At 41.4% G+C, this 25,663-nt stretch overlaps 1 protein-coding gene across 1 annotated transcript in view; it reads right to left on the reverse strand.

Annotated features, from left to right (window-relative positions):
• Window positions 1-4,959: 4,959 nt before the first annotated feature.
• The window catches only part of HLF (HLF transcription factor, PAR bZIP family member), a 59,352-nt gene continuing 38,648 nt past the window's right edge, over window positions 4,960-25,663 (reverse strand). Inside the window, 2 exon segments of the mRNA XM_037808979.1 lie at window positions 4,960-9,186; window positions 13,690-13,910. Coding sequence (XP_037664907.1) covers window positions 8,971-9,186; window positions 13,690-13,910 — 437 coding nt within the window. The 3' untranslated portion in view covers window positions 4,960-8,970.

Genomic DNA, 25,663 nt, shown 5'->3' on the forward strand with positions numbered 1-25,663 from the left:
GAAGGAGTCAACCCAGGGAGTCTTATCATGATAAAAAAGGAAGCAGTACAGCAAAAACCATCCGCCATTGGGCCAAATGTGGTGCTCGCGCCCCCGCCCCCAACTACCCCTCCTCGCAAATCCGCTACCTCTCGCACGCCTAGCAAAAGTCATCCCGCTACTTCTTCTCCTACTAACATCCCAACATTGTCACCCTCAAGCTCTTCCATAGCGCTTAAGCCAATCTATAACTCACTTTGGTCAGTGCTCCAAGCCACCTTTCTCTCTCTAAACTCCTCCCAGCCTAACCTTACTCGCAGTTGTTGGCTATGTTTCTCTGTCAAGCCCCCTTATTATGACGCTGTAGCCCTTAATACCTCATTTAATATTTCTAACAAAGACAATCCTCCCCAATGTCCTTGGAATGCAAACAAAAAAATCGGTCTCACCATGCAATCCGTTCTTCACTCTGGGCATTGTATTGGTAACATTTCCGCCTCCTTAAAAAAGGTCTGTGCACAGTCGTCCTTTCCATCGCAAGGTAAATTCTATATTCCCCCAATAGGGGCAAAATGGCTGTGCTCTTCCACGGGGCTTACTCCTTGCGTATCAGCAAAAGCCCTCACTGAAACAGGGGAAATGTGCCTCTTAGTAACTGTGCTACCCCATGTCCTCTTCCATAAAGAAGAAGACCTTTATCAATACTGGGACGCACAGCCTCCAGCCATGCTAAGAAAAAAAAGAGAACTTGTTATGGCTGTTACTATTGCTTCTCTTTTAGGTATTGTTGGCATAGGCACCGGAGCTGCCTCTATCATTCTCCAACACCAAGGTTTCTCCCACCTAAGAGCTACTATAGATGAAGATTTAGCCTGCATTGAAACCTCCATTACCCGTCTTGAAAAATCCCTTACGTCCCTATCGGAGGTTGTTCTCCAAAACAGGAGAGGCTTAGATCTGCTTTTCCTTAAGCAAGGAGGGCTTTGTGCTGCGCTAGGTGAGGAATGTTGCTTTTACGCTGACCATTCTGGCATAGTTAAGGATTCCATGACCAAACTTAGGGAAGGAATTGAAAATCGCAAACGTGAGCGAGAAACCCAAGGGGGTATCTCCTGGGGGCTTAATGGAATCCTCCCCTACCTCCTCCCTATACTAGGCCCCTTAGTAACCATACTCCTTATAATATCTTTTGCACCCTGGGCCATAAAAAGAATAGTACAGCTAGTTAAGGACCAAATTGACTCTGCCCTAAGCAAGCCTATTCAAGTGCATTATCACCGGCTTCACCTCACTGACCAGGGTTTGGATCCAGATCATCTGACTGCTACCCACCCTTATGGGTAAGAAACCCCCTCCTACGGGAGCAGCATATAACTCGAAAATATGCTTCTAGCTTATGCTATGACTGGTACCGCTGGGTGTGAGGCAAAGCACTGCAAAGGAGGGCCAAAGCAATTAAAGGCCATTTTCGAGCTCCTTGAGAAATATGCCTCATTTGCATAGGGGTTTTGCTCTGCCAAAAACTCCCCTCCCCAGAAAAACAGAGCCACAAACAACTTGGGGAATGAGGCCTCTATTTCCCCCAGCAGGTTAATGCCAAAAGAATGCTCGATCAGCATTCTTCCTCCATCCTTTTGAAAAACAAAGGGAGGAGATGTTGGGGACGATTAAGGTAGCATGTATAAAATCCACCCTCAGCGATGCCGGAGATATGCAACATGGCCGCTGGGGCTGATGCAATAACGGCTTAAGTTGCCCTCAGCCTTCTACGGAAGTGATAGCCGTTCACGCCTAAGATTCGCGCCTAGAGTGCTAGCTTTACAATCTGCCTTCAACCCCAGCAACAGTAGCTACCAATCCTGTGCTAGCCTTACATCTGCCATCCGCCCTAGCAACAGCAGCCACCAATCCTAGACCGCCACCCGCCCTTGCTAGCCACTCCCCCTCTCTCCTAGAGTATATATGCTCTGCCCCTTCAATAAAGATTTGCAGCTTGATCAGAAACCTGTCTTGCTGTCATTTCTCGTGTCTCTTGTCCCATACCATTCCTCCCTCACAGGACTCGGAGCCTCCGTTGATCGTCCCGTGGGCCGGGACATTGGTAGATATAAATCTCCATCCTGCAGGGGTTGTGGAGGCTCAGGTAGGGATTTCTAAAACCGGGGTCCCATCTGCATTGCCAAATTGACACCACCCAACTGGGCTTGTTGCTTGACGTACAGAGAAGTCAATGCCGTGACACCAGGATTTCAAGAAAAGAAAGTTTATTGGGAGATTGACCAGCAAGGAGAGAGGAGGCAAGCCTCAGATCTGTCTCCCTGAGCTGAAAAGGTTTGGGACATTTATGCAGTTTTGGGTAGGCAGGTCTAAGGGAGTGGTTTAGGATCAGGTGAGGTGACAAGGGCTAAGGAGTAGGCCTAAGTGGAACATGCACAGTCCCAAATCATGCTACTTCCTGCATCGCATGTTCAAAAATGGTGGCTTAGCGCGATCAGTGTGTGTGATTTTTACTATTATAATTAGGCAAAGGTGACTTTGGATCAGGGCTGCTTCTGACTGTGCATGCCCTTGTGGCTAGAACCGGCCAGGACCAGCTTTAGCAGGTGTTGCAATGGGAGAGGAAACAGTAGTTTCAGTAGCTGACCTGCAGTGAAGCAAGCTTCTTATGAATAAACATGAGGAGGTGGGAACTCAAAAAAAAAAAGGGAAAGGAAACTTCTACAGGCCAATAAGAGAGGGGCTGCTTTAGTGGAAAAATGAATTAATAGGTGGTGGTTTCAGGGATAATAATGGTGCTTATTTCATAGGGTGAGGACTGAATGAGACGTAGAAAGAATAGGGTTTAGGGCTCAGTAACTATTAGCACTTTGTATTGTTTCCTGGCACTGTGCCAGGTTTCCCAGGGTGAAAAGTCAGAAGCAGGGAGCTTTGGACCCCAGTGTCCACCAACCCAAAGCCAAGAGACAGGCAGAGGATGCACATTGCATTCTTCAGCTGGCCCTTTCTTCTCCAAAATGCCCTTTTGATTTATTATTAAGAAGCCGCCTTTTGACCACGAAGCAAAATTTCCATGATTCTCACACAGTTCCTGGCTAACGATGCCCAAAGGGATTTTCAAAGAGGGAATTGATTTCATATGCTTTGAAGATAGGGGAAGTTTTTCTAAATGGAGCTTGATAGTTGGGCAGTTTATTTTTTAAATGTGGTTGGAAGAGCCGGTCCTCAAAGACAGCATGTGATGGGCCCCAGGGCCCCAGGGCTTATGTGTGACTGGAATCTATAGAAACCCAGCCTGGCTTCATGTTGGTTCCTGCTATCTTGGAGGTGAAAGGCTTTCCAGGCATGGAGAACAGGCGTCTCCTCTAAAAGGTCTGAAGATACCAAATATGAAATCAATTGCCCAAGGAGAGTCTGAAGCTAAGGTCACTCTACCTGTTCCTCTGAGAGAGGAGAAAGGTGTTTGATGATGAAAACAGAGCCGAACCCTAGCTTGCATTTGGTCTATCTAAACTGGATGTTCACTGACCTGTGTAATATGTTGGGGGTGCTAGTCTAGGATCTGTTAGGGATGGCAGACTATGAGATGATGTCTATGTTGGGTTATCATCCGTTCCCTCACCCCCAGCCACCCTGCTCCTTCCTGTGAGTGGGAGAATTGTTTTCTGTCCTGTTTGAAGGAACAAATGATCTGAAATTCTGAGCTGGAAAAAGTGCCCAGGCCCATTTTCTATTCCCCTGCCTCCCACAGCAGTTATCATTTGTGAAGGCCTGTGATGTGCAAGAGACTATGTATTTGTCATGTCATTAGTTCTCTCCACATCGTCAGAGGTGAGAACTCAAAAATGTTTAGTAGCTGCTCAAGGTCACCCACCTGCTACATGACAGACCAGAATCCACCAAAGCGCCTTCTCCTCACCAAAGCGCCTTCTCCTCACCATACTGGAGATGCTGAGGACATCGGCCAGGCTGCAGCCTGTGCTTGCTAGAGCCTTGAGCTCCCTCGGTGATTCTAATGTGCTGCCAGGGTTGGGAACCCTACACTACATTGGCCTTCCTACCAGCCGGAGTTTTCATTCCATCTCGCATCACAGATTCCTTTGGAGGGGAAAAGAAAAAAGCTATGTATGTGACTTCTCAACTCAAAAATGAATATACGGGGAGTTATTATCTCATGGGTGCACAGTTTCTGTTTGAGGTAATGAAAAAGTTGGGGAAATGGATATTGGTGATGGTAGCAAAATATTGTGAATGTAATTAACACAACTTAATTGTACACTTGAAAGTGGCTAACGTGGCTAAAATGTTATTACAATAAAAAGTTTTTTAAAAATGAATATATGTGTATATATACAAAAAGTTGCCTACAATTTCAGATAATTATGGAAGTTTTGAAGCTTCTAAATATGTCCCTCAAGGGTCCTGGACTCCAATTAAGAGCTAAGTCTATACATCCTTGGCTCCAATTACTTGGCCACGCAGGACAGTTAGCTGGGAGCTTTTAACAAATGCAGATTTCTGGGCCCCCTCCCAGATCTACTGACTCAGAATAGCTGAACCTCTATTCCTATCCTATGTTCTCAGAAGATTCTTACACATCCAACCAGAATACAGTCTACGGACTGGCTTTTGGGAACTACCTCTCTAAATGATGCCCAGTTAATCGATCAGAATTCATTTTCACCACTCCTACCTATGCAATGTTAAGTAAGTTACTTAACCTCTCTAACCTTCTATTTTCTCTTCTGTGAATAGAGATAACTGTACCTCATAAGGCTGATGTGAGAGTAAATAAAATATTCCATATAAGTGCTTAGCGCAGTGTCTGGCATATAACAAGCACTCAATAAATTTTAATTTATTATTAATTACATAGTATTATTTTATTGGTTATGCTATTAACAATCCCTGCAAATGGTTTCTTGGTTTTTGAGATGGGAACAGAATCTGATTGCTAGCAGACTGTAACAAAAATACATGAAAGAAAAGAAAAAAATACAAAGTTTATTAAACATTAAGAATAACAGACAAAAGTTTGGACTTCACAACATAAATACTACCAATATCATGGTGTACAATTAAACTGACCTCATGTTAACTTGTACCTGTTTATCAGATGCAATTTTTGTGGTGTCACCAAAAGAATAATGGTGGATTGTTATGTTTGGTAAAGTATTCCAAAATTAAAAATTTTATATCTTGACTTAAATAGTCACACATACACACACACACACTTTCCTACACACAGTAGGCCTCCTGCAAAACGTACTGACTTTGGTTGCTAAATTCAATCCATCAAGATCTAGGATAAGGTTTTCCTCGTTTTTTAAAAAAATGACATTATTAATTATAGAAAAAACCTGAGCGAGACCTTGGCTCAGGAGCAAGAAGTATTTGCCAAGCCCACCTGCCTTGGGATCCCTCTAATTAATTCTGACAAAATTTGTGTTTTCCTAAAAACAACATTAGGGGAAAAATTATATGAACTATGGTAAAAACCAAGCTATATCTTTGCATTCTACAAAATGTCTGTTGCCTTACTCTGAAGTTTTTCTTGACTATTCTGAAAACAGATTTTCCCAACCTTTTAAACTTACATTTAAAAGTATTGTGAGTTCCCACATAAAACCAGTGAGTTAGGAAGAACCCTTGGGTTATCTAGTACACTTCCCAGCTGCTGCCAGAAATAGGGGTCGTTCCAGGGATGACTTCTCGAGGCTTCTCTTGTTTGAAGATTAAAGGCCTATCACAGTCTGACATCATATGGTTTTTGAATGGTCAAAAGTGGCCACTTCCTCAAGAGGAAGTGATCATTTCTAGCTCTTACATCCCCTACTTATCCCCTCAAGGTAGCATGAGCAGAAAGGCTAATCAATTTTTGCCTTTCTTTGCAAGCTTAGTGAAAAGAAATGACTATGTAACCTTGCCAGGAAGCCCTAAGCTGCTCATTTCAAATTGCAGCTAAATGATGCTGGCGTGTTATGATTTGTATTCATTTTTAATGGCCAAGTAATTAATCTCTGAATAATGCTTATGATGAAAAGGTGAAAGTGACAACAGGACTCTAATAATAGCTGCAGTCTGCAGGCCTTTGTTTAACCCTGCCTCATCCAAGTCACTCCAAGTCAGGCCATGGCTTCCACAATACTGAGCAGAATGGCCTTTTTAACTAGTTAGCTGGCCTCGACAGTCCAGGAGTGAGTGTTCACATATGTGTGTGTGTGTGGTGAAACTGAGCTACATATATGGCTGCTGCACAGACTCCAAAGTGTTCAAATTGTTAAGACGAGGTAGGTTACTGAAACCTCTCCTGGCACACAATAGAATAAATTTTTTATGACCTTTTTATTTCTTCTGCAGAAAATATTTGTGATGTCCAGTTGATAAAAACTACTTTATTCCAAAAAAGACCAGTGCTCAAATATTTTCTCAGCTACCGTTTTATATTTTGGTGACTACGGATTGTCTACCAGATTCAACGCCTCTCTACTTAAACACAGAATTTGACTTTGCAGTAATGACTATTGCTATTTAACAATTCTGTCGCCACTGGCCTCTTCACCTACAAAAACTCTGACTCCATTTCCACTTCTACCTCTTAGTGAAGGTCTCTTATTCAATTCTGCTTAAGAGGTCCAAATTTTTTATTTATTTTATCATTGATCTACCTAATCAATGTATTTCAATTCCAATACTTCCTCAACTCCCACCAAAATCTGTAGGTTAGGACAAAACGGATACCTAGTAGGAATATCCTATGAGTCCAGTTTCCCAAGACTTTGACACTATGAGAGAAGCATAGTTGATGGATTGACAAAGAGATCACCATATCATTTCAGAATTAGATACTCTGAAAGCAGGAAAGCAGAGAATCCCAGTGAAGAAAGGACATTTTAATATAACATCAAATATTCCTTTTTAGTAATAACAGAATCTCTTGATATACAATGTAATGAAACAAAAAAACAATCATCTTTAAAGTCAAAACATCTATCAAATTCTAAGCCATACACATAGCACCAATATCAACCTTATACTGCATAAGATGCATGCTCCTGCACAGGAGGAAAGAATTGTTCAGGGCACTTGCATTTTACAAAACGCTTCATTCCAGAAACTCATAATTTTGAAGTGAACATTTTGTGGCAGATGCTTTTCCTAAAAAAACACTTTATCAGCCAATAAATATTTGACTAAAATCCATTTTGTGCTTTTGAGTGACGTTAACTGACTTCCATCTGAGATCTAGTAGGAAATAAGAAAGTTCCTTATGTATTTAGGAGCAGGATTCGTCACAGCAAGCCTTGATACTGTCATAAAACTTTAATTTAAAGCAGAAAACATGCTGATGTGTCAGTGATAGGCTTAAAATATTAAAGACTTCAAAAATCCCAAAGCACTTCTTCTCTGTACAACATTGGTATCTTTGCTATATAATTTTAAAACATGGAATGGTTTTCCTTTTCTCTTTGCTATATATAATATATGTCTTTCAAAATACATTGTCAGTATTTATATCTGAAAAATACTGTACAAAAAGAACTTCCTATATTTACTCTGTATAAACATTAAACAATTTAATAATCTCTCCTTTTGGTCTATAGTAAACATTTAAAACTGATTGGATTAACCACAGTTTGTGACAACACCATCCCCTTCTGAGATACACCAGTGTCTTTTACATTCATTTTTCAGACGTCCACTGTATAAGAGCACAAATGCTCAAAAGCAAACATGGAATAAACAACATAAGCTCCAGAATCATTAATTTATGAAGCATTCAAAAACAACACCACTAAGAAAAAGGGTCTTACAAAACATTAACTTTTTAACTTAATCAACTGATGTTAAAAACCAGCAAGGTATAATTCACAAAATATATATATATATATATATATATCACAAAAGTGGGGAAAATTGAATCTTAAGTAATTGAATTGTTCTGAATGTCAATAGGGATATGGAAAGAAGTCAACTATAAATGGGGTGGGAGTATATGAGAGGAGAAAACAAAACCAAACACGTCAACGTCAAAAGCAGTTCCAAAAGGCATTTTTTGCTCCTGCACTGATAAATTAACCCCTTGTTCTTAGACCCCACATCTCCCTTTGCTTCTCTGCCCCGGGGATGTTCTGGACATGCTCAAATGCATTACTTTAATTTTATTTTTCAAAAGATAGTGAAAATCTTAGGTAAGGAAAATATCCTATGTCCACTAGTAGTACTCAGGCAGCATGCTCTAGCGTACAATAGGATTATTGCTTTAGGTACAGACAGTGCAAAAACACACTCTGTGTTCTAATAATAGTACTCTTATCTGGGATTGATAAAATTAAAAGGAAACTTAGTAGATAGCAGTAAGTAAATATGGGACCTAATAAATCTAAACAGCACTTTAAATTTGAAGACAATTATCACCCAAACTGAAAATATGAAGAAAGCAACCTATAAATTAATAGAGCCGCAGTGTAGTGCTAAGTTATTTTGTGTACCTTATTAGCATGATAACTTACAGATTAAACGTATACAAGAGCTTGTACTCTTGCAAACTGTGATCTACTGTTTTACCAGGGCCCTTCTTAGTAAATTGGAGTAGAGGGTCCTGGAAGAGTACATAAGATGGAACATGAAGCAACGCTGAAAGGGAAGGTGTGGAAAAGAAGGGACCAGGAAGAGAACCCATGAGAGGTCTCCCTAGTCTGTTAAAATATGGCACAATTCTTTTGTGGGACTAAAAGATGAAGAGAGGGCTTCTTAAAATGGCAAGTGCAAAAGTACACGTGCACGCACACACGCACACACAGCTGACCACACAGGCAAGCACAAGCACTTACACGCGCGCGCACACACACACAGATGCATACCAAAATGTGAGTCAGTTGTGGTTATGCCTCTGGTAAAGTGCTGATGACAGAAAGGGTGTCTGGGTGTGGTGCTATCAGACAGGAAACAAACTGTCCATCTATTCCAAAGCCAGCCCACAAAAATGCCATCCTACAGCGGCCCGTGCCTGGCTTCATACTTGGCAAGTATGTTCTTGCATTTGCCCAGCTCCTTCCGCAAGTCAGCTACCTCCTGGCGGAGGGCCGAGTTCTCCTTCTCAAGGAACGAAGCCCGGATGGCAATCTGATTCTCCTTCAGCCGCCGGGCATCGCGGGAGCGCTTGGCCGCCATGTTGTTCTTCCTACGCCTTGCCCAGTACTTGTCATCCTGCTCATTAGTTATAGAAGAAAAAGAAACAAGGTATTAGATTTTAGCAAAGTTGAGTGTCCGCCAGGGCACTGGCAGGGTTGTGCTGAGCACCAGCCCGTTTTCTTAACTTGCGTCTCCTCCCTTTACCGTTTCTGCATGCCTGACAGAAGGGTCCATGAGCCAGGGCTTCCTTCCTGGAGCAAGGACCAACCTGTCACAACCAGTCCCTCCTCTCTCTTCCCGGGCCGCCCACGAGGGCAGACTTATGTGCCCAACAAGTCAGAGGGAGAGACTGAATGGGTACAAGTGGCTCTCCTCACACCCTAAATTACATTCTAAACTTCCTTACTCTCTTAGCAGAAAACTTAAGAGCCATTTTCTGCCACGACACTCATATGCTTTTTGGTAGGAGTAAAAATTGGTACAGTATTTTTGGAAGGCAATTTGGAGATATCTATTAACAATTTGAATGTACACACCCCGTGATCTAGCAATTCTACTCTAGATCCCTTCCTATAGAACTATTTCTAATGCATATGTAGACATAGGCATAAAACTTTCTATGGAAGTATTGTTTGTAATAGGAAAAAAATGGGAAATATCTAAATAGTCATCAGTAGGAGATATGATAAATTCACACAAAGTAGCTGTAGCTGTTAAAAATAAGGATCCAGCTGAACCAGAAAGAAGTTTATGACATACCACTGTGGGTGAAAACTATGGCAGTTTTCAGATAAAGATGTGTAACCTCATCCCACTTTGATTAAAAAATTATAATATTATATATTCATAGAAAAAGGCCCAGAAGGATTTATAGCAAGCTATTAAAAGTGGTGCCACTAGAACAGGCACTAGAGGAGGGAAGCCAAGGAGAGAAGTAGGCTCTTTCACCTTTTACTTTATATCATTCTGAACTATTAAAATATATAATGGGAAGGTACCCTTTGGTAATTAAAAACATACAAATAAAAAAATTAAAAAATTAAAAAGTCAACCTGCCACTAATCAATCTATTTATATTGGTAGCTAGCATTTAAATAATCTAATTTCCTGTTTATTCTCTAGACCTAAATTAACCTGAGAAATATTTAACTGTGATCAATGTGAAAATAATTCCTCCTTTTTCCCCATTGCGGCTCCCCCTTGCCAAAGGAAAGGAAAAGCTTCATAGGAAGACTAAGAGATATAAATTTTCCTTTATGCTTTCCCAGTTCATTTGTGGTGCCACCTGACTTGCAACCCTCTTTATTTCAACAACGTGCAAGAACAAATCCCTCAATCCTAGGTGGGTTATACCTGCCACCCACAGTAAGTGGGTGAGGCCAGTTCTTACCCTCCCCCAGGACTCCAAGGGGCAGCTGGCATGGGAGGAGGTCACATGGGTTGGGGTCAAGGCTGCGAGGAAGATCCAAGGTCAGTGGCCTGACCCCATACCTGCCCATTACCCTGGGCAGACATTTGCCTGCATAAAGACAGAAACTGTAGCAGGCACCAGCTGCCATTCACAGGTTGGTCCTGGGATTGATTTATAAAGCACCCCCAGCTTTCTATACAGTTCATCATAATAATAATACTTAACAAGGTAAAAAATACATATTTTTCATACTAGCTGGTGCCAGAATTCTTCTTAGGAAGGAGGCTGTCCTTTGAAAAACTTAATAAGTAAGCTTGGGACACATATGCAGTGGCTGTTGGGGAGAAGCCCTTAGTCTGTGTAAGACAAAGGGGGAAACTGGTTGGCTGTGCTTCTGAAAGGGAGCCGGAAAGCTGGAAGAAGGGGACGGTTCACAGCCATAGGCCATGAACTTGGTGGTTTGTGACAAACCTAACCAGGTGTTCAGGGCCAGGTACTCTCCAGCTGACCTCATGATAACTTCTCTGTCTCTTAGAGCTCCTTTCACTTCCAAAGCACTTTCATTTCCCTCATTTCACCTGTCCACACACGCAAATGAGCTAGCAAAGGTGTGGAATGTGAAACTTCTGCAGGTAGGAGGGGAGTGAGCTGAGAGTAGGGGTGGAGTAGAGTGGAAAAAGGCAGGAACGGTGGAAGAAGGAATGTTCTAGACTAGAAAAACCAGCTTTCCTCTCCCTGCTATCACAGAATTATTGGGGGTGGGGTGGAGTGGGAAGGGGGGGGTCAGGTTACTGAATGGGCATGAAAAATATGTCACTATATGCCCTGCACCCCCCTCCTCTATCTCTCAGGTGCTGATGCCATCTGGCTGCCCAGGTACCCCATGGAGCAAGGACCCACTCCAGCCTGGCCCTGTCATATTCCTGAGGGTTTCATGTTGATGCCACCTCCCCTAGCCATCCCCCCCTTTTCTCGCCAGACTAGAAGCTCCATGAGGGCAGGAACTGGCTCCCTTTGATATCCCCAGCCTCTAATACAGGGCTAGGCATGCACCAGCACTTGGAAAATAATTGTCATATGAATGAATGACGATGTAAACGCATTAAGAAATCAACATGATGAAACTGATTCTCAGTTAGGGATCCCTGTATCCTACTCCTCAATTCTCCCAGGGGGTTGAATACTAATCCAAATGAATTGCTCAAGAGAGGAAGTTCAGGCAGCTATGGGGTAAGACCAATTTTCCTTGAGGCCATTCCAGTCATTCGGTTGCTTGGTCAGTGCTGGGGGCCACAAACATCTCCTCTCCCACCCACCCCTAGTTTAAGTCCTCTCTGCTGAAAGGAGAAAGTCTGCTTCTTGCTTCCCATCAGCTCACTGTTTGTGGCCTGAGGCTTCACCCACAACTTGAAAAAAAAACCCAGGACACACGGCAGGTGAATGTTCCTGCCCATTCCCCACTGGCCATGTGAAAAGGTCAAGCCTGGCCACAGCAGCAGTTATGTATAATTCCAGCACAGATGGTTTATGACCTCTGTGTGGCCAAGGTTGCCTGGGTTATTAAGTAATCCTGCCCTTGGCTTTGAACATGTAAATCTGGAGACTCTGTGAAGATTGGGTTGGAAGCTGTATCTACCACTCAAATAGCATCCTTTCAAACTACCCTCCATTTAAGGGGAAATTCATGCTGGATGGGCTTCCTAGATGAAGCTCTAAAATACATATAAAATACATCTAAAATTGGATTATCATATGAACAGGAAAAGACCTACTTGAAAGAGGATATCTAATGGCCCAGTATTACCCATGTGGTGCCCGTTTCTTATTCAATCTTAGTCTAACCATCAGTTCCCTGACTGGTTTAGATTTTCTGATATTTTCACCATGCACTTTCTGTTTTTAATTCTCAGGGCGACGGCTACTGATGTATAATGAAGGGCTTCTGTCCGGGCCTCTGTCAGGGCTAACATGCTGCAGTGACTTTTTGGGAAGCTACAAGACCTGGGGACCAGGCGAGGCTGGTCCTTCCTTCAATTTTCTGCTTCTCCATTTCCTGAAGTGCACAATGTGTAACTTTGGATTAATGAACCTCTAAGGTCCCTTTCAGCCCTGACATTCTGATTCTTCATCATTTAGGGTAATCTCAGGTATGTGGATGACAGCAGTGATTTAAATTTGCCAGGTGCTTCCTTGCCCCAGGACTCTTTCTAGATATGAAAAGCAGGAGCAACTGTCTAAACCAGTTCCAGGACAATGTCACAAACTCGCATTCTCCCAACACAGGAGTGACTCCACATGTGTACCATATTTAGGTTTGGGAAACGGGGTTCAGAAGTTAGAAAAGGGCCAATAATCATATCTCTATTGTCCATATCATTGGAGAGAAGCAAAAGCACATATAAAATCTAAGCAATGGCTAATAAAAATAGTTCTATTTTGGTATCAGTAGACACAGAGTAATTTTGGAAAGCAGAATTCTCTTCCTAAGGTATCATTAAATATGTCAGATTAATTTTGTTTTAAGTTGTATTGGACTTCCCAAGGTAAATATTTTTCCTTTTTAAAATAATGTGTCCCTTCAACATACTGAAGAAAATCAACCTGTACCTAAAGTTTTTTGAGAATATTACATACAGTAGCACCAGGGATCCTGTCAGCTTTCTTAACAAACTCCCACCCTGGTCATCCAAGGTTGGCAATGTGGAGAGAAGCTGGGTCTCTGGTTGTTAAACCCTAAGGCCTACAGGGAAATGGCAGCAGTTAATAATCAAGAAATTCCCAAAGGGAAAGTAGCCCTTGCAGGACTATGAGGACCAGAAGCTCTTCCCAAATAATTTTCCTGCTATTTCCAACCTTGAAAGATTTTGGTTTGATCGTGTTAGGTTCTTGTGGTTTCCTTGTAGACAGTAGCGTGTGTGCATCTTTCATGAGTTACAAATCACTCCAACATTCTACTGATTCTCCTTATTTCTGTGGATTATCAAGACTTGAAAGGCAAAAGGTCAGAGAGGAAGCAACTTGCCTAGAGTCACATGGCAAGAAATAGGATCAGAAATCATGAGTCCTTCATTCATTAGCTTTTATGATCTTCCTGGGGTCACCCTTATAGTTTGCCTTTTGATCCCACTCTCCATTTGCTCACAGTCTGATTACCAGTTCCAATTTACCTTCAGATCCTCGGGGATAAAGACTTTGCGAGCTTTCTTAATCATGGGCTGTGGTTTCAGTTCTTCCTCAGAGAACTTGCGTTTGCGAGGGTCAAACATTTCCTGTCCAGGGATGCTGGAGAGGGCAAGATCTGCCGGGTCTGGCTCATAACCCACCGGGACTTGGATGGTGTCAGGATCAATGGGACTGGGTGTATTGCGGTTTGTTGGCAACAGCTGACCTGGAACAACACAGGAGTTATAATTAATGAACATTCTAGGGAGATCCAGTAGGTGGCTACTTAATGATACTCCAAGATGAGTGGCAAATGTCTTTAACTAATCCTAATATCATTTATGTTACTCATCCTCATTCCTGAGAATGTTGCAGACTGAGTATGACTTTGCTCATGTCACAGACAGGGGCGAGGGGACTAAATGAAAAAATGCATGCGTTCATTCTTTCCTACAATACATTCATGGAGCACCAACTATGTGTCAGGCACTCTGCCAGGTGTGATGGATAGAAAATACATGATTTTTCCCTCTAAGGTGTTTTCCAGGCTAACTGGGGAGACAGACCAATAACCTGCCAGTTAGGATCTACTGCAGGTGCTCAGATGGGAATAAACTTCAAATGCTTTCAGTGTGAAGGGAAAATGTCCTAGAGATATTTGGTGCCATTGCTTCTGGAGACAAACCGTAACTAGCAAAAAAGGTATTCAAGGCAGAGCGCAGGCAGAGGGTTGGTTTCTGAGGAACTGCAAGTAGACGCAGGTAGCTACAGCACTGAGACAGAGGACAAGATGGAATGGGGAGAGGCGAAGGTGCAAACGATGTGGCCAGGACAGCGAACAGTGAGGATATTATACAGAGCCTGGATCTCACTGGAAGATTCTGAGCAGTGAAGTGACAGAGCTGAAGTGCAGAAAGAAGTCTCAGGCAGTGTGACGAATGGACTGAAGGGGCAAGACTGGAGCTAGGAGATCTGTTATGATAAGCCATTCACTCATTAATAGTGGTGGTGGAAATGGCGAGAAGGGGATAGGCTCAAGAAATGTTTTTTAAACTAGAAGGAACATAATAGATGACCTGAATTCCACTTGAGGGCTCAAGGGCTAAACCACTGAAATCACAAATGTCCACAGAGCAGCAGTTTTATTGCATTTCTGAATGTGCCTTACTGGTGAAAGTGAACTTAACAACAGACCAAAATGTTTACGTTGGGAGCTCTGGATCTTAACTTTTAGTTTCATCTAAAATTTACAGTTGTTCCTTTCACGCCCAGAGAATAAATGAGAGGATATGGCTCTGCTGCCTTTGGCCCAGTCCTCCTCTTCCTCACTGCCAATGGTGAAGTAGCATTTAGATTTCATTAAAACTGGGTTGAAACACGAAGGCCACTGGCATGAATTCTAGCTAAACTGTGAAACCGTGAAATTGTGCTCGTCTCTTTTCTGGAAAGGCCTGGTGGGGCGCCTGCAAAATGAATGCTCCAGGTGACCTTTTACGCCCCCACGCTGCTTTGCGTTCTCTTTGTATCCCGGTTGCCAAAGAGGAAGAGATGGACCCCTGAGGTGCTGGCAGAGGACGGGGATTTCTCATTAGCCAAGCAGCAGCTCAGCTTCAGCTTCTAGAGACTGCTGTGTTCTGTCTTGGATGGTGTCGAGCTAGATTTGATCTTGTGCCTCCTGACATTGCCTCAGAAAATGAACCATATCTGAGCCAGAAGGGGATTTTATTTTCCCTTTAGGAACATCTCTTTGAACTTAATAACAAAGCCTACCCCCAACACCCACATCCCTAGAACGTACCCTACTTCCACACTTCAAACAGGCATACGCACCCATCTCCTACCCTCTGGAAGCATCTCTTAATTAATACTTCTCAAGTCTCATTTCTCCAAGTTACTTCAAGCTCCTCCTTAATACTCCGCTACTGTTTACTATGCTATATTAAAATGAAATATTAAAATGGTCTACTTTGTTGCTTTGTCTGCTTACACACCAGACACACACACATCCACCCCAACTCTACTGGGCCACATGGTCCTTCAGTTTTTATGTATTTTATCCCCACGCCACTCTTTACCATGGTGCCTACAAAGCATTCAGCTTCTACAAAGAGTATTCCTCATTTAATGGTGGCCTCTGAGGTGCTGGGCTCTGACATGCATTCAGGGACATTCTAACAATAATGCTTTGCATTTAGGCTGAACCTTTCTGGGTATTCTCTCTCTCTTTCTCTCTCTCTCTCTCCCTCTCTCAATCTCTCTCTCTCTCTCTATCCCTTTCCTCTGATGGAAGTAGGTCAGAATGGAGAAAACCTAACTGGACAACAGACAAGGTAAATGGCTTCCTCAGTGTCAAGTAGCAAAAGGCAAAGGACCTGAGAAACAAAACCAGGCTCCCTTTCTCCCCAAACTACCCTCATGCTAACTCATTTATCTGTATTTTCTATCTAATTAATTCTGCCAGACTCATTTTTCTTTCCTTTATTCTAAAATGTCAATAGCATCATTGGGTAATAGGGAAGGAGATCTTTATTACCTTTTCCTACCCTTTGTGGATTTTCAAATGCATAATTACATTAATTTTTAACATTACAAAATATATTCATTGCAAAACATCAATGAATGGAGAAATATGTCAAAAAAGTGAAAGTCCCAGTTCGTGCTCCTCTCCCCTCCCCTCCCCATCCCCATCCTCTGTCCCTTTTGTTGCTCTTCCTAGAGACCACCCATAACTACTTGATGCCAACCTCTCAGGCCTTGGCTTTTACACATAAATCATTTAACTGAAAAAGGTTTACACTACCAACATATCTTGAATTGCTTTTTCAGTATATCAATAATCATATGCAATTTTCCATATTCATACACATAGAACTATCCTATGGTGAATCATACTCCAGAGTTTAGATCTATAAAATTTATCTAATCATTCCTTAGCTGATGGTTTTTAGAGAGTTTCATGATTTTTGCTTGTACATGTATCTCTACACGTACACAAGTCTTTTTGTAGAAGAGGTTCCTAGAAGTAGGTTTGTTCATGCCAAGGTCACGTACTTTTTATATTTTCACATGTACTGCCAAATTGTTCTCCAAAACTGTTGTACCTATTTAGATTTGCACCAACATTTTTCTATAGCTTAGTATTATTTTTTAAAATCTTGTCCATCTGATATGCACAAATATCACTATTGTTTTAATTTGCAATTCCCCTGGTTCCCTAAACATCTTCTCACATGCTTATTTCTTTTGTGTACCACCTCTTTATATCTTTTGCCTTTTATAGGTGGATTTGTTTCTTATTCATTAGTATAATTTCAGATTATGGATATTGTCCTTTCATCTCTTTTTATCTATAACAAATATTTTTTCCCAGACTATCATTTATTTTCTAACTTTGTTTATAGAAATTGCTATTTAGGTATTTTACATTTTGATGTAGTAATACTTAGAAATCTTCTCCATTATGGCTGCTAACTTTCATACCTTTTCTATCCCAAAGACAAATATAGATATAGATACAGATAGATATAAATCACTCTATACTTTTCTCCAACACAACTATCATTGATTTCTATTTTTAGAATTTTGGAGTCACCTGAAATTCATTTTTTTTTTTTTCCAGATAATATAGTCTTTTTTTTTTTTTTTCTGTGACAAACAACATTTTTAAAAATAACTGAAACTATGATTAATATCACAATACTTTTGTTTTCTATTACACAGATTAGTATCAGGATAAAACAAAGACAGTGAAAACATTAAGTCTTTAAGAATCTCATACGATTTCTAAATATATGAATAACATTTCACTTATTCAAATTTAAGGAGTAGAAGATTAGAAAATCCCTTTTAATGAAATTCATTTTTGTGTACAGTATAAGCAAGGGATTTACTTAATGTTTTTCAAATGTCTTAATATACTGCTGTTTGTAAGGTTTGATATTTGATATATATCGATGTCAAACAAGTTCTGTTCCCCTCATTGTTCTTGATGGAAAATTTTCTTGAGTATTCTTATACATATGAAATTCTAGATCAATTTCAGAATATAGCTATTAAGGTGTATTTAAAATTCCTGTTGGGATTTTTAAATTAAGATTGCATGAAAGCCATAGGTTATTTGGGGAATACCTGATATCTTTAACATATTGTGTCTATCCACAGTATAATTCGGTCTACACATAGAATAATCTCCATTTTATTTTTTGGTCACTTTTTTGGTATCATGAAGTTTTATTGTTTTCTTCATTCTAACCTTTCAAATTCCTTGTTGAGTCTGTCCCTCAATATTTTATAATTGTTACTGGTGTAAATTTTCCCTATTATATTTCCTGACTGGTTACTGCTGGAACATAGGAAGCTTCTGATTTTAAAATGCTGGACTTAATTCAGCCACTTTACTCTCTTACTAGTTCTACTAGTTTTCCAGTTGCTTCTCCTTGCTTTCTAGGTAATCATATTTTCTGCCTCTGGAGACAGTTGTTTATTTTCAATGTTTATAATTCTGATTTCCTGTTTGTTGTTTTGTTTAATCGTGTTACATTAGCTAGGCTCTATAGAACAGTGAGGACTAGGCGGGGTGAAACTGAAAATACCTGCTTGTCCCACACTTTAATGAAAGGTGCTTTTAATGTATCACCCTCAAAAGGAAGGTTTTGTTCTAGAATCCTAGTAGATATGGTTTAATAAGTTAAGGCAGTTCCAACCCTTCTACTTTTTATTGTACTGAGAGTTGGTTTTTTTAAATAAAAAATATGTGCTAAATTTTCCCAACTGCCTTTTAAGTGTTGATTGAGATAATCATGTGGTTTTCTCATGTATTTGTGAAGTCTGAGCTTGTTGTTTCTCTAGAGCTTTATTTGAGAGCCAGGGTAGACAAAATCAACCGCAGGATGTAGACCCTGCAGTTTGCAGGAACACTGTTTTCTTCTTTATGAAAGCATCTTGATGAAAGTCACTTCCAGAAGGGCCAAGGAGGATTTCTGGAGGAAAGGGTGGAACAAAGGGCTTGAGCAAATCTGGAAGGCAATTAGAAGGTTGGCTTCCACTTTGTCACAGACTACTAATGACTAAACTTCCAAATAGTATCACTGAAGATGGATGTTTCTTATTCTTACATACTTTAAAAAGAATTTAGCTGTCATGTTCCATTAGCTGATCAGATCCACAGTCATTAATAGATGGGAACAGCAGCAATCTGTGTTCTTATCTCTTCTTAATCCTCAAGGCTAATTGCAACACCTCAGCCTTTTGGATGTGCCCCTCACTCAACAGTTAAGTAGATTAACTGTTAATCTAGATTAATCTAAGCATTAGATTAGCAGCAACTTCAAAACATATACCATATTTCAGCATTTATCACTGATGAGCATCAGCCAACAGATGAATATTACATTATCCTCCATAAAGTAAGGCCGAGAAAAGGGAAAATGATTTTGATTTTGGCCAAAGGGTTATTAGAACTGATGGGTGAAATTCCCTGTGATAAAAAATTTGGTCTCAGATCCTTCCCTTCTACTCACCTCTCCCTCCTGATCACCAGTTTGTGGTCTGTCTGCTGGTTGTGACCTTTTGGATCTCAGATTCCAGAATCTGTGTTTGAAATAGCAACTTTTGCCCTTTTGGCACCCTCTGATTTCAGAAGAAAACCACCATCAGGGCTCACAGTCTTCCTACTTCTCTAAAAAACATCCCGGCCTATGAAAATCTCTTACATTATAGGGAGCCAATTAACTTAAGAATCGTAGTCATACAACAGGGTCAATAAAGGGTGCTTATAATATGCAGAGTTTGTTTGTTTGTTTTTTTTTAAAAAAAAGCTCACAAATACATGAACTTTTTGGACTCTTGTCACCAGATTAGCAGGTCTCTATTCCAATGGCAGGAACATGTTTTCTTGTCCAACAAGCACTCTGCAAAGGCAGCTATGTCCTAATGGCCAGTGGGCTTACCCCTCCTTCTACCCATGTCCTGTTCCATATGACTTTGCAGTTCCAAGCAGAGACTCTTTCCCCACCCCTTGAATCTGACCTGGCCAAGAGAATGTGGCAGAAATGACAGTGACTGTTCTGAGCATGGGCCTAAAAAGACTTTGCCTGTTTCTGCTTCTTCTCTCTTACACTTCTGCCATCACTAGGAACATGCCCTGACTAGCTTCCTGGAGCACTGAAGACACACAGAGTGGGCCAGTCTAGATCAGCCTAAATCACCTACCTCCTAGACAGATGAGTCTAGTCAAGATCCGCAGAGCCATCTGATCTACCCATGAGTGAACAATGAAACCCTGCTTTCATATGCTATTGAGTTTTTGTGGCTGTTTGGTAAACATTATTGTAATAAATGACTGTCACACAAACTGATGTACTGGGAGGGGGGATGTAATAACATGAACATGACAGCAGGATTTTAAATTGTACAGGATAGTGGTTAGGCTGTGAAATGGGTTAGACTTGTATGTTATCAACATAGTCATTTGTGAATAAAAGACTAAAAAGAAATGCCCATCCTCAATCCTAAAAAAGGCTGCTTTAGGGAGCAGGGACTGCTGGCATTTTTTTCCCTTGTTTATTTATCTCTCTGAGTTTCAGTTTTCTTGTCTGCAATGAAGATAACTGTATCTGCCTAATAGGGTTGTGTGAGAAATCAATCAGATAATGTATATAAAAATAAAATGCTCAAAACAATGTGCAGCACCTGGAAAGGACTCAATAAATGGTATGTATAGAAATATAAATCAAATATCAACAGAAATATGGATAGAGCATGATAAAGACATGGCTGCTCAATCCATTACATGAAAACATTAAAAAGGGGGTCAGTCTGCTACCATTTACAGAAAAGGCTAATGAAATCAAGGCTTGCAGGTCAGCAGGAAGGCTTCCCCAGCCCACTGATTAACAACAATATTAGTAATATTGATGGGTAACCAGGTCAAGTTCTCACTATATACCTGACCTTTCAGATGCATCACCTCATCTAATCCTCACAGTAACTATAGGAAGGTAGAATTATTATACCCATTTTCCTGATGTGGAAATAAAGGAATGGAAACAGAATGTTCAAGAATAGTTCAGAAAAGTTAAATAATTTGCCCGAGATGTCAAAAATAGAGATGTCAAAATGGAGACTCACCTCCCGACCTTTCTGGCTCTAAAACCTCTGTTGTTAAACATGCAAATACCCCAAAAGTGGGGGCTGGGGAGCCCAACCCTCCCTCAAGGGAAAGCAAGGGACTTAGTGCTGCCTGGGTGAAACCCTGTATCAGGACCTGTGCAAAGAGCCTTACGTATGACATTCCACTGAGCTGTCACACCTCCCCACAAGGGCAGCACGGTGTCCCACATTTATTGGAAGAGGCAATGGAGGACCAGAGGGGTGAAGCCACCACATGGCCATGCAGCTTGAAAGCTAGAGGGAAGGCCCAGTAGAGTTCAGACGCAGGTCTGCTTGACCTGTAGCCCACATCCTTTCTACTCTACTCACTTCTCACCCCTGAAAGGGAAAGAAGGGAAAGAGAGGGGAAGATGGAGACCTCTCAGAATCCTACAGGCCCCCCTCTGCTCAAACCCAACGCATTCCTGGACAAACGATGGTCCCCCACAGAGGACAAGAGCCCCTGGGACTGCGGGCAAATGGGCAGAAAGGCAGCCAGCCACCCCATTTCCTTTCACCTCCTTCCCCTTATTCCACTACCTCTACCTCTGTCCCTGAATCACGAGCTTATGCCAAAGGGCTCATGGCATCTGACAAAGCAACTGCTGTCCTACAGAGCCAGGTCCCCTGTCAAGACTGCATCTACTCACTGGCATGACGGGATGTCCCAGTGGGAGATGGGTGAGGATTCCTGACAGAGAGGATACCTACTATAGTCTGCTATGTAGATATGAAGTTGGTGTGTTTTATACTACACTTCTAAATTATTAGTTTGCCAATTAATGCTTGGTTTGCTTTTGGACAAAGAAGTCCAGTTGGAACACTGCTACGAGACTTCTGCTCTGGCCTGAGCCCTTCCCCCTTGACCTGTCCAGCAGGAGGCAGCACAGCTTATCAGAAATCATAGACACTCACCGGGGCTTTGCCCTAAATAGTTCTGTGACTTAGACCTGGTCACTCCACTACTCAGAGCCTTGTTCCCTCACCTGTAAAATGGGGCTGGTCTGTATATGAAGGCCCGTAAGTGGGTGCAGAGTCACACCTGCCTTCCATTACACTCCCCCGATCCCATTTTCCTACAGCTGCAAGCTCAGCAAAGCCGTTACATGTGGTGTCGTGTAGCAACCCCGTTACCAGGACAAGAGTTTGCCCCAGGATTGCGCATCAATACTCAAAATGGCTCTGACTTGACTTGGCAGCTTCTAACTTGGCAGGAGCTTAGGCTAACAAAGCCTCTCATTCCAAGGGTGGTTATCATCACATTTCTTGCCGATGGTGTCAGCAAGAAACCTGCCTCCTTGAATTGGCTGAGGTGAGACCATTGGCATTTATAACCACACTCTGTGAAAAGTCAGTGAAACGGGGTTAGAACCAAAGTTCCAGGTGGTATCAGGACACATGTGGGCACATGTGTTTTCAGAATAGTCCACTGACCTCCCCAGTGGCCCCTGAGAGAAGGTGACATGGCACCCACGACCTCCTCTTTCCAGGCCAAGAGCCTCTCCCCAGACGTGAGGGCTTGGTGTGCGGCAGGAAGCAGACACATAAGGCTCTGTGGCCTTCTAGCTTGGCCTCCCCACTATTGTGTAGTTGTCCCAGTGCATTGGAGGCAGAGAAGTAACAGGTGGACTGGAAATGAAAACACAGGGCCAGAGACTAAGGCCTGGATGAGGAAAATTTCAGACTTTGCAACACCGGCTTCCCTAAGGTAGAGACAGAGGGTCAAAAGTGGGAAACTAGAGGCACTGTCCCCCCTACCCCACACATACACCCCTGCCTCTCACTCCATCCAAATATTATGGAACTAGGGAAGGAGGAGAATAGGCCTCCCAGCTTTCTCTTGTAGGGAAAAGATGGTGGCATTAGGACATGGGGAATGGGAGGTTAAGTTCCAGCCAACTGTTGTCTAGCCTGAAGACTTCAAACTGTTTTGTGTCCCAGTTACCCCTTCTGAAAGAGTAGAGGCCCAATCCCTCTCCAGGTTGCCATGGTGATGGTGGATGTAACAAAACATGACCATTTCAAGCCATCCTGCAGCTCCACACACAAGAGGACAAGTAACAAGAGATACATGGAAAGGATAAAGTAGGGACTAAAGTCCAGTATTCACTGTCCTGCGGGGTTCACAGCACTCCAAAGAGGGGCTGTGACGGGAGGAGGCTGCTGCTGTCACTGACACCCTGTAGCTAGCCCTGTTGAACTGCATGTTGCAAATCTACAACCTCATTTTGCCCTCCTGAGCACCCTGTGAAAGTAGGTAGGACAAAACGAGCACATCTTAATTCTGGAGAAATTGAGCCAGTAAGCAATTTACCTAGGCCCCCCTAGGATGGGGCTACCATCTTATCGAGCAGAGACAACAAGCTCTCCCAAACCCAAAGTCTATTTTCAGAAGTTCTTTCAATTTTTAATGACAATATGCACCACTTGCATCAGCACCACCTAGGTCCCTGGAGTCTTTTTAATAGTCCGTGTTGGTAAAAATGTGCAGGACTCGTCACTTGAAACCTGCAGTTTTCAAAGCGCTGCCATAGCTAGTTATTAAACGGACTGTCTCCTTTGAGCTGCATTAATTTTTTTGTTTCAATTTAGAGGAGAAAGTGAAGCAGGAGACTAGATAAGTGACAATGCTCCCTGATGCTCACTGTGAACCCAGAAGCCAACTGCAAACAAACGGCCCACACTCTCGCTCTCCTTGAGCAACACGCTTCCACCTCCTCCCACCCCCTAAACCAAACCAAACGCAGGGAGGAAAATAGGATTGTTTTAAAGTCTGAGTTTCTAATGAACATGAATAGGACTCAGGTATGTCTGTGGTTCTGTGGCTGCTTTAGGGAGATCCACAAACATTCTTTCCTGCATGAGTCTCCAAGTTCAGCACCCAAAGGTAAACATGTTTTTCCAAAGCTTCCTTGCCTTGGCTCCTGGCCAGTATTCTCTGAAAAAAAACTTTTTTAAAGCAGTTTTATTGAGATATATTCACAGATCATACAATCTATCCATAGTGTACAATAAATGGCTTTTAATATAATTACAGTGTTGTGCATTTATCGCCACAATTTTAGAATAATTTCATTATAGCAATAAGAAAAACTCATACCCCTTAGCAGTAGCCTCTCAATCCCTCTATCCTTCCCCAGCCCTACACAGCCACTAATCTGATTCTGTCTCTATAGATTTATTTATACTTACATTTTACAAAAATGGAAACATATAATATGTAGTACTTTGTGTCTGGTTTCTTTCATTTAGCACAATGGTTTTTTAAAAAATTATTATTTTATTAGAGAAGTTGTAGGTTTACATAAAAGCCATGTAAAAAACACAACATTAGCAAACCAGAACACCCCCCCATTGTAGACACTTTGCATTGGTGTGGTACCTTTATTACAAGGTGTATTTTTCCCATATACTACCCTATTATTAACACCTTGTAATAGTGACATATTAGTTTTAATTCATGAAAGAACATTCTTTTTTTTTATCTTAATTTTATTGATATATTCACATACCACGCAGTCATACAAAACAAATCGTACTTTCAATTGTTTACAGTACCATTACATAGTTGTACATTCATCATCTAAATCAATCCCTGACACCTTCATTAGCACACACACAAAAATAACAATAATAATAATTAGAGTGAAAAAGAGCAATTGAAGTAAAAAAGAACACTGGGTACCTTTGTCTGTTTGTTTCCTTCCCCTATTTTTCTACTCATCCATCCATAAACTAGACAAAGTGGAGTGTGGTCCTTATGGCTATGAAAGAACATTCTTGTATTTATATTAACCCAGTCATCATCCACAACAGGGTTCACTGTGTTATTCAGCCCCATGTTTTATCCTCTAACTTTCCTTCTAGTAACATACATGATGCAAAACTCCCCTTTTCAATCACATTCACACACATAATTCAGCACTGTTAATTATACTCACGATTATCCATTTCTAAACATTTACAATCAACCCAATTAGAAATTCTGCAAAAATTATGCATCGGTTCCACATTCTCTACCCCCATTCTATCTCCTGGTATCCCATATTCTAGTTTCTAATTCTATAAGTTTGCTTATTATAATTAGTTCATATCAGTGAGATCATACAATATTTTTCCTTTCGTGTCTGGCTTATTTCACTCATCTATGTTGTTGCATGCATCAGGACTTCATTCCTTCTTACAGCTGAATAATATTCCATTGTACGTACGTATCACATTTTGTTTATTCACTCATCTCTTGAAGGACACTTGGGTTGTTTCTATCTTTTGGCAGTTGTGAACAATGCTGTTATGAACACTGGTGTGCAAATGTCTGTTCAAATCTCTGCTTTCTGGATCATATGGGAATTGTATACTTAGCTTACTGAGGAACTGCCAAACTGACTTCCACAGCGACTGCATCATTTTACATTCTCACCAGAAATGAATGAGTGTTCCCATTTCTCTACATCCTCTCCAATGCTGGTAGTTTTCTGTTTTTTTTTAATAGCGGCCATTCTAGTAGGTGTGAATGATATGTCATTGTGGTTTTGATTTGCATTTCCCTAATAGCTATGATGTTGAGCACCTTTTCATATGATTTTTAGCCATTTATATTTCCTCTTTGGAAAAATGTCTCTTCAAGTCTTTTGCTGATTTTTTAAATTAGGTTGTTTGACTTTTTATTGTTGAGTTGAAGTATTTCTTTATATATTCTGAATATTAAACCCTTATCGGATGTTTGGTTTCCAAATATTTTCTTCCATTGAGTAGGCTGTCTTTTTACTTTCTTGACAGAATCCTTAGAAGCACAAAATTTTTTAATTTTGAGGAGGTCAATTTATCTAT

This window comes from Choloepus didactylus, chromosome 18, assembly GCF_015220235.1.
Source record: "Choloepus didactylus isolate mChoDid1 chromosome 18, mChoDid1.pri, whole genome shotgun sequence".
NCBI classification, from domain to species: domain Eukaryota; kingdom Metazoa; phylum Chordata; class Mammalia; order Pilosa; family Megalonychidae; genus Choloepus; species Choloepus didactylus.